This window comes from Fonsecaea multimorphosa (genome assembly GCF_000836435.1).
Source record: "Fonsecaea multimorphosa CBS 102226 unplaced genomic scaffold supercont1.24, whole genome shotgun sequence".
Lineage (NCBI taxonomy): Eukaryota > Fungi > Ascomycota > Eurotiomycetes > Chaetothyriales > Herpotrichiellaceae > Fonsecaea > Fonsecaea multimorphosa.
The window spans coordinates 258,540-271,292 of record NW_015971658.1 but is presented as its reverse complement, the minus strand read 5'-3'; the positions used below and the strand labels follow the sequence as shown (position 1 = coordinate 271,292).

General features: G+C 52.4%; 6 protein-coding genes across 6 annotated transcripts; 5 read left to right on the top strand and 1 right to left on the bottom strand.

Moving 5' to 3' along the window:
- Positions 1–370: 370 nt before the first annotated feature.
- On the top strand, positions 371–556 carry Z520_09501 (uncharacterized protein; the record flags this gene model as incomplete). The annotated part of the gene is made up of 1 exon (XM_016779995.1): positions 371–556. One exon carries the CDS (start codon positions 371–373, stop codon positions 554–556), a length of 186 nt encoding a protein of 61 aa, XP_016628934.1.
- A 921-nt stretch (positions 557–1,477) lies between these two features.
- Z520_09500 (uncharacterized protein) lies at positions 1,478–3,791 on the bottom strand (the record flags this gene model as incomplete). Its single annotated transcript, XM_016779994.1, has 3 exons — positions 1,478–1,725; positions 1,808–3,401; positions 3,450–3,791. 3 exons carry the CDS (start codon positions 3,789–3,791, stop codon positions 1,478–1,480), a joined length of 2,184 nt encoding a protein of 727 aa, XP_016628933.1.
- A 614-nt stretch (positions 3,792–4,405) lies between these two features.
- On the top strand, positions 4,406–5,581 carry Z520_09499 (uncharacterized protein; the record flags this gene model as incomplete). The annotated part of the gene is made up of 1 exon (XM_016779993.1): positions 4,406–5,581. The coding sequence occupies one exon, from the start codon at positions 4,406–4,408 to the stop codon at positions 5,579–5,581; it is 1,176 nt and encodes a 391-aa protein (XP_016628932.1).
- A 683-nt stretch (positions 5,582–6,264) lies between these two features.
- Z520_09498 (uncharacterized protein) lies at positions 6,265–7,217 on the top strand (the record flags this gene model as incomplete). Its single annotated transcript, XM_016779992.1, has 3 exons — positions 6,265–6,791; positions 6,853–7,082; positions 7,126–7,217. The coding sequence occupies 3 exons, from the start codon at positions 6,265–6,267 to the stop codon at positions 7,215–7,217; spliced, it is 849 nt and encodes a 282-aa protein (XP_016628931.1).
- Positions 7,218–8,255: 1,038 nt separating this feature from the next.
- Positions 8,256–9,337, top strand: Z520_09497 (uncharacterized protein; the record flags this gene model as incomplete). The annotated part of the gene is made up of 3 exons (XM_016779991.1): positions 8,256–8,321; positions 8,381–8,626; positions 8,690–9,337. 3 exons carry the CDS (start codon positions 8,256–8,258, stop codon positions 9,335–9,337), a joined length of 960 nt encoding a protein of 319 aa, XP_016628930.1.
- Positions 9,338–10,726: 1,389 nt separating this feature from the next.
- Z520_09496 (uncharacterized protein) lies at positions 10,727–12,688 on the top strand (the record flags this gene model as incomplete). The annotated part of the gene is made up of 3 exons (XM_016779990.1): positions 10,727–10,863; positions 10,918–12,433; positions 12,542–12,688. The coding sequence occupies 3 exons, from the start codon at positions 10,727–10,729 to the stop codon at positions 12,686–12,688; spliced, it is 1,800 nt and encodes a 599-aa protein (XP_016628929.1).
- Positions 12,689–12,753: the final 65 nt, after the last annotated feature.

The following is a 12,753-nucleotide window of genomic DNA, read 5'->3' as shown; positions in this document are numbered from 1 at the left end:
TCCATACTCATACTTAACTCTCCGCTCTGCTCTAGCTCTTTAGCGATTGAGACGTTACTTCACTGCATCCATCTGTGCACTCGCGCCCTGCTCATTCTGCCCGGAGTTTGAGCGAAACCACATTGCCGAGAACCTCACTTTCGACTCGGTCCAACGGTGCAGTCGACGACGCTCTCGAAGCAAACTACACTTGACTCCTCGCCAAAGGCACACATTTCCCGCAGATTGCAAGCCACACAGACCTCCAGACTCCTGGCCTGCCCCCAATCTCGACGACCGCCGAACAATCGAGTCCGCTGCGCCCACGCGTCCGCTTCGATTACTCAACAATCAGACCAGCCCCAGAGCAAGAAACAAGCACACAGCAATAATGCAGACCCGCACGATCCTCGGCGTCGGTGCCCTCCTCGGTGTCGGTGCGTTGGCCGTGACCCAACTGTCCATCCAGTCTCAGGACCGCCAGTACAAGAAGACTCTCCAGTACATGCACGACGGCCGGGAGAAGATCCAGGACCGCATGAATCAGATGGCTACCAGCGTGACTGGGAAGAAGTGAAATTGACGAACAGAGATATGCGGACGAGGGATGGGTGGGGACATGAAGCATCCTAAAAGCTGGAGGCGGGGTGGAGAAAAGAGTACCAGAGTGCTGAGGCAGTGATTTAGCAAAGTGCTAGTATTGAAGGTAGTTGGAACGGAGCTGGTTCAGATAGACATGAGCTACATGGCATTCTTGTTTCTCTCTTTCCTTTCACACAAAGGGTCAAAGTCATATCAAAAATACGTCGATGATGGGGGCACACACACGCGCATAGCAACTTCTGTCTGCCCGAACGGATTAAGGCTGTCTGTCACACTGGCTAGATTGTACTTTTTGCTGGGCAGAAGCCAAAAAAAAGGCAATCAACAATATTCAATACACGGCGTTTCCAAGTTTCGCATACTCCTGCGAGCCCTTTTCGAGATAAAATCGGGTTCGTTCAATGCTTGTTGCCTTGTTTCCTTGCTTGCTAGCTACCTAGAAAGCTAGCTGTTTACACATGCCGAAGATGCATGGCCCGCTAGCCCTGGCCCCATACGGAGAGACCACACGCACACGACAGACAGACAGACAGACACAAAAAAACTCCCGTCGTGGTTCATGCCTTTATGTAGGTAGTCGTACCCCATGGACGTACCGAGTATTTCGTATCAGACTTAGCCGGAGACACAAGAGACACCAAACCCCCTATGCGCCCTATCGTCGAGCTGCCCCCTTTTTTTTTCTCAAGATGGGAATGACAAAGTCAAGCAAGTCAAGTAGCGCCGAGGAGTTGACTCGGACCACGCTCAAAAACTCCGAGGAGGGGCATACATATCAAGGTGAATGCTATGCAATGCAATGCAATGCAATGCAATGCCATACGCTGCACCGCACCGGACCGCGACGCAGCGAAATATATAGTCTTCACGGGAAATCCTCTGAGTGTCCCTTCCTTCATGAATCCTCGTCCTCTGTCTCGGTATCGGTGTCGGACGTGTCACTGTCATCCTCACCCTCGGTGTCGCTTTCGTCGTCGTCGTCATCGCTTGCTTCTTCAACGGCATTGCCTTGAGTCTGTGCCACAGGGACCGCTTTCGAGTCAGCATTGGCAGGCAAGGTCTTCTTCTTTTTCTTCTTCGACGTCACAGGTGAACCGGTCATGCCGCCGGACTTCATGGCTTGGAGTTGACCCGCTAGTGAATCTGTGGAAATATCGTTAGCGTGCTGTCATGCTGGTGGGTGCAATTCCCTTTGCCGATGTAAATTCCACCGGATTATACGTACCTTCCTCAGGTTCGCTAATGTCGTCGTCACTTTCGACCACCTCGGCCTCCTTGGGGTCTCTCACGTCCAAAACTACCTCTACCTTCTCGTCCAAGCCTATATAACTGTCACACACCAAGTGCATGATAAATGGGAAGGCGTGGACCTGTGGCGGGGCCTGGAAGGAACATTTCAAAGTGACGACGTTGAAAGTTGGTTTCCCTGTGTCCGGGTGGAAGATGGGTCGGTCGAAACTGGTAAATGTAAAGGGTGGTACCGAAATGCGGCCGGTACGTGCTTCTGCGAGGAAGACATGCCATCTGGGGGCATGATCCGCAGCAAAATAGGGTGCATGTGCCAGTGGAGGTTGCACACTTCCTTCTTTGGCGTCGTCTTCCACGTAAGAGCCGTCTGGAAGCTTCTTTCTCCTCGACTTGGCCGGTTTTCGACCGTGCAAAGCATCCAGGTCTCCCTCGTCCGGATCAATGTCCTCGAGATCCAGTGGGTTGACTGGTGGGATATCCTTTTCTGGTGTACCGGGAGGGATCACGCGGGCTTTGATCACGAGTTGGACCAATGAGCCAGGTGTGACAACACGTTCGCCGACGACTTTGAAGAATGCCTTGGCGATCACAAGATGGGGGATCTGAGCGGCCACGGACATTGCTTGGCTGTATTGTTGATCCGAGAGATCAGAGCACAGTTGTCTTCGTGCCGTAGGAGGGAGAGACATGAATTTTTGGAACGTCATTGGTGATTTTGAGGACTTGCTGATCTTTTCGGCCATTGCGGGAGTGAAGTTGGGGAGCTGGAGGATTGCCGATGCAGATGGTGGAACAGCTTGGATAATATTCTGAGATGTGTGGTAGGCGGAAAGGAGGGGCTTCACCATGCCGAATGGAAGAGTGATTGAAGCGAAGGAATTGTTCAACAACAGAGCAGTGGGCGCAACGCCGAATTTCTCTTTCTCGAGTTCTTGGTCCTCCAGGTCGATCCGAGCCAAGTAAGCCCAGAGCAGGGCTAGTGTTTTCCGCCGCACCGGGTCGTCGATGGACTTTAATCGTGCCTTATCGGCTTCGGTAAGAGCAGAGCTGTTGAGGACTTTGCTTTCCACCTTTGCAGCGCCCGCATCACTTCGGGAACCTTTTAGGGTTTCCGTGAACTCTTCGCCCACACTGGTGGCTGCCACCACGTCGCCTTCCGATATGTCTTCTTTCCACTCTCGGAATAGATTGCCAGCGCTGGCATGCAGGACTTTGTCCTTTGTGAGGGCCTGTGTTCCGTACCACCACTTCCCCAACGTGTAGGGAAGAATGATTCCGAGAAGGATGCCGTAGAAAGCTACCACAAACCAGCGGTTGCCCTCCTCGACCATCCATTTCGGTAACGCAATGCCTATGCTCGTAGACTGCTTCCCGTCCGGGTTGCCATACTGGAGATAGTTGTTTCTGATCTCTTCATCCGTCAATGCCTTGTAGGCCTTTGTCATTTCAACCCATCGGTTGTTCACGTCGTCCATGGTCTCATTCTTCGAAGAATCGGGCTTGGCCTTGTCAGGGTGGAATTTGAGCGATAGTCTCTTGTAGAATTTGTCAATTTCCCGCTCCGAGGCGCTCTGTTTGATTGTCAGCATCTGATGGAGAATCTATAACTACCGACGTACCCTTGACACGCCCAGGATATCGTACGGATCCCACATCTTTGGTACCGTTCTCTGGGTGACAATGATCAAGTATATCATGTAGGCCATGAAGGTATATCCCACGATCACCGCCATAATTCTTTTGGTCTTGCGATTCTGCCTCTTTCTTCTCCTCCTCTGCGCTTCGATGAGATCAACATTATGGGGTTTGAAGTCTGATTTTACTCGGGATGCGGTCTGCTCGAGATCTGTGGATGCCTTGAGGACGTTATATGTGAGAGGTACCGTGACCAGGCCGGCCATGGTCAGCATGAAGAACGGGAAAAATTGACCCCCCTCATCGTAATTGTATTCGGAGGACATGGCGACTTGGTGTGAATGCGCAAGCCGCTTCGGGCTGCGCTTTTGGACTGGTGTGAATTATCGATGGTCTTTGGGAGCAGAAGGGATAGTGATCAGACACAGTCCCCAAAAGAAAAAGACACTCAAGGGCCGCGAGCGACGGATCAATAGGGAAAAGGAAAAGTGGTCGCTGGGTTGGAGTGGCTCGTGCGTCTTTCACTCCGCAAAAAGTCGAGGCGAGAGGTGGCTTCAACTTTCTCCGCGAATCCGCGCTAAGGAAACTCGTCTCAGCCTCGTCAGCGAGAAAAGGGGCCAAGACACCTTGATGATTTGATGTCGCACCGAGTATTTACCTAGGGACTAAGCAGCAGAAACAAGTCGTCAGTGAAACATGCAATGTCTTCAAATACTCTATCTGGTCGATTGATGTACGGGGCAACTCGCCTTTGGCCCAGTCGCCGCCCCATGCACTAACTAAGTTGGCGCGAACAACAAACCAAAAGTAGCTCCAGGCAACAGGCATTCCATTATTTCAAGATTGCCCATATTTGAGCAGGAGACGATCCCTCTGCGAAACTGACAGCAAACGGCTATCCGCCGACTTGATTGTCCCTACTATCTGCATTCGAGAAACAATGGGCGACGACGCTCGTACCATCGCCATCGAAACACTATGCGACATCCGTCTCCACAGATCCTTTATTCTGCCTGCTTCCGTTCTCCCCAATGGCGGACAGGATCTACGAATCACCTACTCGGACCTTGGATACCATCCGGACATTACCAAGAGGTCGGCTGATGGCGAAGGAGGAGATACCGATGAGGATCCATGCATCGTCTTCTTCATCGGCGGCCTCTTAGGTGGCCGAAATACACTGTGTCGCTCAGCCAGCATTGCTCGACGTCTCAAGGTCCGAATCATCTCCATGGACAGGCCAGGGCTTGGTGGCTCCACGCGAGTTCCTCTGGATCAACGTGTGGCGGTACAGGTCGCCGCTGTTCCTGCTCTGCTCAGTCACTTGGGTATCCGACATGTAACGCTGGCATCCCATTCTGGAGGGGCACCGTATCTGATCGCAACGCTTCTGGCGCATCGGGGTTTGCTTCATCCAAAACGGCCTCATATCGTCCTGCTCTCTCCATGGGTGCATCCCAAAGAAGGAGGCGCCCGCCTGATGCAGATTACTGCAATGCTGCCGCTCCAGGCGATTGGCAAGTTTCCTTCGTTGGCCAGGACTGTCAATCGTACTTTTGCGTTCAGCTCGGGGCTGCGCGGGGGATCTCCCAGCAAATCAGCCACCGTCGTCGCGCCCAAGACTGGAGAGATCGATGACCAGAACGGCAGCGAAGATTCTTTTCAGAAAGCTGTTCTGACTGAAATGGAGGCCTTGGCTGTAAAGTACATGTTCGCTGAAGATATTGAAGGCTCCTCAGACGATGCCATCCTATTTCTACGAAAGCACTTCCACCCGGTGATTGCGACAGCAGATGCCGGGGCTGCACTTGGCAAGGACTGGCTTGACTGGAGGACTCTTGCTGACGCAGTTGTCGAGCAAGAAAAGCGCCTGAACCAGGGCACTGCCGACTCTGAAAACCTACACATCGACGTGCTACATTCTGAAAAAGACATCATGATTCGCCCCAGTGGGTCAAGGCACTTTGATGATTGCTGGGCAAGTGCTATTTCACAATCGAAAATCACCTTCAACTCCAAGATCATCAAAGGTGTCAATCACGATTCCATCCTAGATCCTATTCAAGGTGCCAGCGAGACTTGGCTCAAGTGTGTCGCCCAGCGATGGTACAGCTAATTGGACAATTCAAAACGTTTCCCCCTTTCCAGCAGCAGGCGGAAATTCAGCCCTGGCTTTCTGGCGCAAGATGGTCTAAGCGTTGCTTCTGGGGAGGAAATAGATTCAGGTCGACTAGAAAGTCCGTGCAGTCTCTCTCGTCCAGTTCCAGACACGACTTGTGGCCGCATCAACTCGCGGAAACGACTTATATTAGCAAAGCATCAACCTTGTGTAACCAAACACGACAGTCTTGATAGCAGCGAATCCTCCAGCGTCTCGTATCTAGGACTTTGCGTGGTTCGAGATGCCCTGCATTTTCGTTTCGACGCCTCTCCATGAGCTTCCTTGTGGCTTGCAGTCTTACGCACCTAGAGCTGGAGTCGATCGTCCAATGGCCACAGTCTGGAAAGAAGTAGTCAGCGTGTCCACCACCAATGGAATACAACCAAGAATGCGGGCGACTCCTGGCAGAAAATGATCCATGCAGGACTCACCGGTTAGGGACTTGCAGATGAGCCTCCTCTTCCAGATTGGTAGATATGAATCAGTTTAACTGCCTACCTGGAGAATCCATGTTCAATATCTCCACGAAGGTCAACTTCAAGATGTCGACTTCCTGAGTATTTTCCTTTCTTCCCCTGTCCCTCCTCTCTTCTCTGCGACAACTCAGGAACTCGATTGTGACGGATTCAATACCTCTCATGGAGATTGTTGGTTCAGTCTCTGCCATTCTCGCTGTAGCAGAGGCGTTCGATCACCTATTCAAAAGGCTTCACCGCTGCTATCGCCGTCTGAATTACGCCAGAGAGGATGTCAGGGAAATCCGCGACGAGGTTGGACAATTCGGCAGGCTGCTGTGTACGTTTCACAGCACTGTCACCGACGAGCGTTTGCAAGACGAAGGTCTAGCAAGGAAAATCAATAACTCAGACATAACGCAACACATTGTTCAATCAGGGAGGAAAGCTTTGCACAGAATTGATGGCATTCTGATTGGACTCGATCCACTGAGAACAGACAGGGTGTACCCAACTCTCCAGCAATGGTACGCTCGCTGGAAATGGTCTAAGCGCAAGGAGGAATGGTCACCTATTCACATCTTGCTCATCTCCATCAAGAGCAGCGCCAATCTGCTCGTGTCGATTGTGATTTGCCATGACCTTCTTCACAAGCTCGACCAGCTGCGTGCCGAAAACAAACCCATCCCGCATGAGCTGATTCAAAAATTGTAAGTCGGCCGATTTTGTTGACTTCAGGACTAATGCTGGATGCTGATTGCCATTTAACAGCTCCTTGTACGCAAGCGAAGCCAAGACGATGATGTCGAGGTGTAAAAAGACCGAAAGACGAATGCGTGCTCAGCAGGCAGACGTGCTGCGGATGGCTCAAGAAGTCCGTGCGTTGTCGTATGCTCTGGCTCGATCTCATCTTGTGTCGCACCCTGAACTCGAAGCTACCCTCGGTCGCAAGGGGCTTGCATCTTTTGTCTCCAGCAACTCGACGGCATCGACGAATTCTGGTTCATCGGGCAGGCCCGCCACACGACGTCCTAATCCCAGCAGTCCCAGGGGTCCTCGATCGGGACCTTCTTCAGGTCATCCGCCGGTTCATGAAATACCTTCAGATGGTACAGATCATCCACCTGATCCTGTAATCCCCGCACCTCTTTTCATTCGTCCACCAGTGGCGGCTGAAGTCCCAATGCCTGTGTCGGGCTCACTTGGACCTAATATGTCACTAGACCAAGCACCCTCGTTGGGAAGGTCCACCCCAAACTCTGAGTCTGGCACCCCTAGAACAGCTTCACCGCATTCGACCCCAGCCGTACATGGCCGAAGGGGGGTTCCAACGGCGTTATGGGGGCATCCAGACCCGAGTATCCGTCCAGCCATTCCCCAGCAGTCCGATGACATTCTGACAGTGGGTCCGGTCGTTGTGGATGATGCTCAGGGCCTTCGTGTAGAAAACCGTCTCCCAAGGAGGTTACCAAGATCGTCCCGTGGTGATTGAGCTCTGTGCTCATGGTCGCGTGTCGGGAGGAGTCCAGTTATTGTGAGATGGAGGCTTGTGTCCATTGAGGAAGCACCTCTTTTCTTTCCAGTTGATTACCGTGGCAAGGGTGCCGCTGTCCAGAGTACCGAATACTGGTTGTACACAGCAAAGCGCGGATAAGATATTCTGGAAAGTTAATACAGAGCACATAATAGTAGGTAGTTAGGGACCAAGCCTAGGAGACTCGGGGGGCTGGTTTCCCCATGGACCCTACAAACCAATACAGTACCTCGTATACCTGGGACAGTGCTCTAGGGCCCCCGAAAAACTGGGGGTAATTGGGAACGGGCGACGGAATGCCAGGGCGGCATCAGCCGCCGAGCTGCATCCCGAAAAAGGGTGAACGGCCCACACTCCCCAGGCCCCGATCGTGGCATCTGACGTCGGATAGTGTATCCATCAAGCAAAGTCATGACCATCATGACTTAACACTGTCATCATGACTTCTTCATCCCAGCCAAGTTTCATATGCTTGTATATAGTGGCGGACGATCGGACATCAGACCTGTCGAGATGCGTCGACACGCGCTTTCTCGGTTCTCAACTACAGCCACGGACTTGAATGAGGATATCTTGGAGAATTGCTCGGAATACGAGGCTCAATATCATCCTTCTCGCTAGCAAACCCCGAAACCGCACAATGTCGTCTCTTTTGGGGACTAACACGTTCAATCCAGACAAGGATATTCCTGATTTGTCTGGCAAGGTAGATATTACCCGAAATCTTTGAGCACTGGCATGTCCCCTTTTAACACTGTGGGCCAGAATTATATCGTCACTGGGGGTAGCGCTGGGATAGGATTTGGCATTGCTGCCCACCTCTTGCAGCACCATGCCGGAAGCGTCACCATTTTGTCCAACAAGGAAGAGCATGCTCATTCCGCGCTCGAAGAGCTGAAAGAGTATGGAGATGCGAGCAAGGCTCACTGGGTGAAGTGCGATCTCGAGGACCTCAAGGCCACCGAGAAGGTTGCCAATGAGTTGGCAGGGTCTCAGGAAAAGCTCCACGGTGTATGTTGACTGGCATTCAAGCAAGATGTATCAAGATGCGTCCACTAACTCAACGCTTGACAGCTCATCCTCAACGCCGGCCTGGGCGTAGGAGTCTACAACGAGACGAAGGACAAGCTCGATTCACATTTCCAGGTCAACCACCTTTCGCAGTTCCTCCTGTTGCTGAAGCTTCTCCCCCGGCTTCAACACACTCCGGGATCTCGCGTGGTCTTTGAGTCGTCAGAGCTGCATCGCGGTGCAGAAGATAACGTGCAGTTCGAGAACGAAGCCGAGATCAACAAGGACATCGGGCCTACCAAGCTCTACAATCGGACCAAGCTTGCTCAGATCTTGACCACACGGGCTCTCCAGCGCCGGATCGATAGTGGCCAGCTGGGTTTCGAAGCGGGTCAAAAAGTCTATGTCAATGCGGTGCACCCGGGAGCGGTCGCCACCGATCAACCACTGCAAGCCGAAGAGGCTTATGGGAAGCTCGGCGTCGTGGGTCACAAGCTCGTCCGGCCTTTTATGGCCGATCCAGTCGCGACAGGTTGCCGGTCGGCGCTGTATGCAGCGACAAGCCAGGAGATCGAGGAGAAAGGCATCAGTGGACAGTATATCGTGCCGGACAAGAAAGTGACCGACCCAAGTACTATGGCCCAAGACGTGGAGCTTGGCGAGCGGCTGTGGAGGCTGAGTGAGCAGTTGCTCAAAGAGAAACTCGGGTGAATTACTTGATCAATATGATCTGTGCGCACAAAAAGAATTGCTTGGACTGGGAATCGAAGGGTACCTATATAGACGTCCCAAATGGCAAAAAGTTCATTTTCTAGGTTTGGCGTCTATCTTACCTTCCCCCCTCCAACTAGTTCCCCATGGGTGCTGCGGCTCCTATCTCCCCACGGGTGGGGAGGGTTCTCGAGCAATCTTACAGCAGCCAGGGCGGGAACTAGTTATCTTTTTGATATTTCTAATGAATGGTATGGGTGAGACCTCGGTGCTACCTTAGGCAACAGCGAACCATACTATTCATCAAACTATAGGGGGGAAGGCCCCTCCCGCCAAACCCGATAGAATATGAACTTTGTGAGAGTTCCATATCCCGAACTTGAAGTGTAGCATGTTTGTCGAGGTCTCAGATTACCGCGTGCTTTGCACTTCTTTCGAATTGGGCTATGTTGACAACAATTCTGGGTTTCTCGGATATATGTGATTGATTTTTGAGAGTGGGTCCCTTTATTTCCCCCTCCGTATGTGTGTGTGAGAGAGAGAGAGTCTGTCACTTGGCGGGTATGGCAGGTGATTTCCTCCATGCCTGAGGCAATGGTACGAATAGCTGAGGCCAACTTGTAGCCTTGGCGGGAAGGTCGAAGTGATTCAGAACTGGTCTTTCATTTCCCTCATACACTCTCCACCTCTCCATCTTCTTTTCAAGGCAGAAGCCCTGCTAAACAGACAAGCTCTCTGACGTTTTCCCAACGGAGGACTTGTACCTGTCCGTATCACATTGTCAATGCCTAGAGGTAGGTCAGATATGCTGAAGGCCGGAGCAGCACAAAACACTCGATTCAAATCCAACTAGCGGTCTCTCGAAGCGGAGCCTACGATCGAAGCTGGAGACAACGCAGGATCAGGCTGATGGTCATCAATAGGGGTGGGTGGATTAGCTTGCAGCCTTGCACCACATCGGACTGGATTTGATGCCTAACAAAACCATAACGAAACAATGAGCTGTACCATTGACCAGGTCCTGATGTGCTAGAATATCAAGCATGCCAAAGGCCTCGTGTTGAACGAGGACGCTGGATCAAGAGCCTGCTAACGTCTGTTCTTGGTTTTCCTCCACCTCCACCTCTCGTTTGTCGTATTCGCCCACGAGGCTGGAGGTTGAGTCGCAGCCAATCAACGGTCTTCACCCACCGATCTTTTTGGGTCATGGAAGTCAGCTCGCCTAACACATGTTCCCGAATTCGACTCTATTGCGCAAGAGAGGCATCGGTGATCATTGATAGGGGTTCCTCCATTCTGTCGTCTCCCCCTCCCATGAACCTGCTGCAGGCCGCCTTTCCTCCTTCCCAAGTGCTTTCTTGAACGTTGAATCCAAGGGGATTGCTCGAGATGCCAGATCAGGCAGTTTACGCGAGCGCATTCTTCGATCGTCCACAAATACGTCAAGGTCCCGACGTCCCTTACAACAATGATGCAGGCTCCAATCCTGTGCTTCGAGGCGTTCCCTTAGCAGCTGTCTCCAAGATGTATGGTTGAACCTTTTTTGTCTCTTGTGCGCCATGTGGCTAAGACGCTTGAAGCATTTCGTCGTCCAACTGGATTCAAAGCCTCTTCTGGAGACTCAATGGGTTCGACAAGCTCAAGGACACAAAGGATCTAGATCAATATGAGATTCGACTCGACCCGACGGTCGTACCTCGATCCACTACCTCTGAGGACCTGGTTCCCAGCCTACCAGAACTACCACCGCCTCGGCCTCGAGCTTCGAACACAAACTATTACACCTGTGCCGACTACCACGAACTGTACAAGTCTGGCAAGGTCACTCCCTCCGACGTCATTGAGTACCTGCTACCCCTGATTCGGCGGGATACCCAACCTGCTGGTCAATACTCTGTTGCCTTTATCGATTCCAAGGTCGACTTGGTACGCGCTGCTGCAAAAGCTTCCACGGAAAGATATCGAGCTGGCAGTCCGCTGAGTGCTCTGGATGGCGTGCCACTCGCTGTGAAGGATGAGGTGGATTTGAAAGGATACAAGAAGACTCTGGGCAGCAAGATTGATTTCACCGACAAAGAAGACCGTACTGCGTGGTGTGTGCAGAAATGGCAGGAGGCGGGCGCTATCATAATTGGAAAGACCAACATGCATGAGGTGGGCTTGGACACCTCCAACAACAATCAGACTTGGGGGACTCCGTTGAACCCGCACAATAATGGCTACTATACTGGCGGTAGCTCTGGCGGGTCTGGGTTCGTCGTTGCCTCCGGCATTTGCCCGATTGCACTCGGAGTCGATGGCGGCGGGTCCATTCGATTACCTTCTTCGTTTTGTGGCATCTATGGGCTCAAGACTACCCATGGCCGCGTGTCAGCCAGGGTTGGCAAAGACTGGGTGGACAGCGTCGTGGTCCACGGCCCCATGGCTTGCAGCATTGATGACCTCGCGCTGGGCTACCGAGTGATGGCTCAACCTGACCCAGGGGCAATGAGAAGCTCCAGCTTCCCCAATAGTTTGACCAAGGAACCCTTCAGCCCAGGACATGTGGGGAAGAAGTATCTAGGTATTGATCGAACCTGGGTCAACCGTTCGGACAAGGTTGTTCTGGACATGTTCAACGCCGCCGTCGATGGATACGTCAAATCACACGGGTACGAAGTGGTCGACATCAAGATTCCCTATCTTCCACAAGGACAGAAGGCGCATGCATTGACCATTTTGTCCGAGAGCCGCAGTCAGATCAAGCAGAAGGACATCTCCAAGCTCTCGTGGCACAACCAATTGCTTCTCAACGTCGCAGGAGCCCACGCCACGGCCCAAGACTTTATATTCTCTCAGAAACTGCGCAACCTGCTGATGTGTCATCTGTCGTGGCTGTGGCATGAGTATCCCGGCATGATGATCTTGACGCCCACGACGCCCTGTGCGGGTTGGAAGATCGGCAAGCCTAGCGACATCACCAGCGGCTATGGCGTGAGCGACGGCGACATGAGTCTCAGGACCATGGAATACGTCTATCTGGCCAACTTCACCGGCAATCCAGCCATCACTTGTCCAATGGGATATACGGATGAGAATGTCCCCGTTGGTCTTATGGTATGTACCTCGTAATTGTCCCCCCCTTTCCCTTTTCCCTCCCTCCCTGCCTCCTCTTCCTTCCACGACTCAAAATCAACCCGGTTGCTAACTTTTATGCGCACGCAGGCCATGGGCGATTGGGGAAGCGAGGAGCATCTGATCGCGTTCGGCAAAGAAGGCGAGTCCTTCCTCGCCGGCGGAAGTGGGATTCGGCGCCCGAAGGATGAAAAGAACTGGATTGACGTCCTCGCCGGGAAGACATCTGAGGGTTAACTTAATCCCACCATCATCGGAGCAACATGCCCAATGAACAATCTTCGTGAATCAAAAGAAGCACG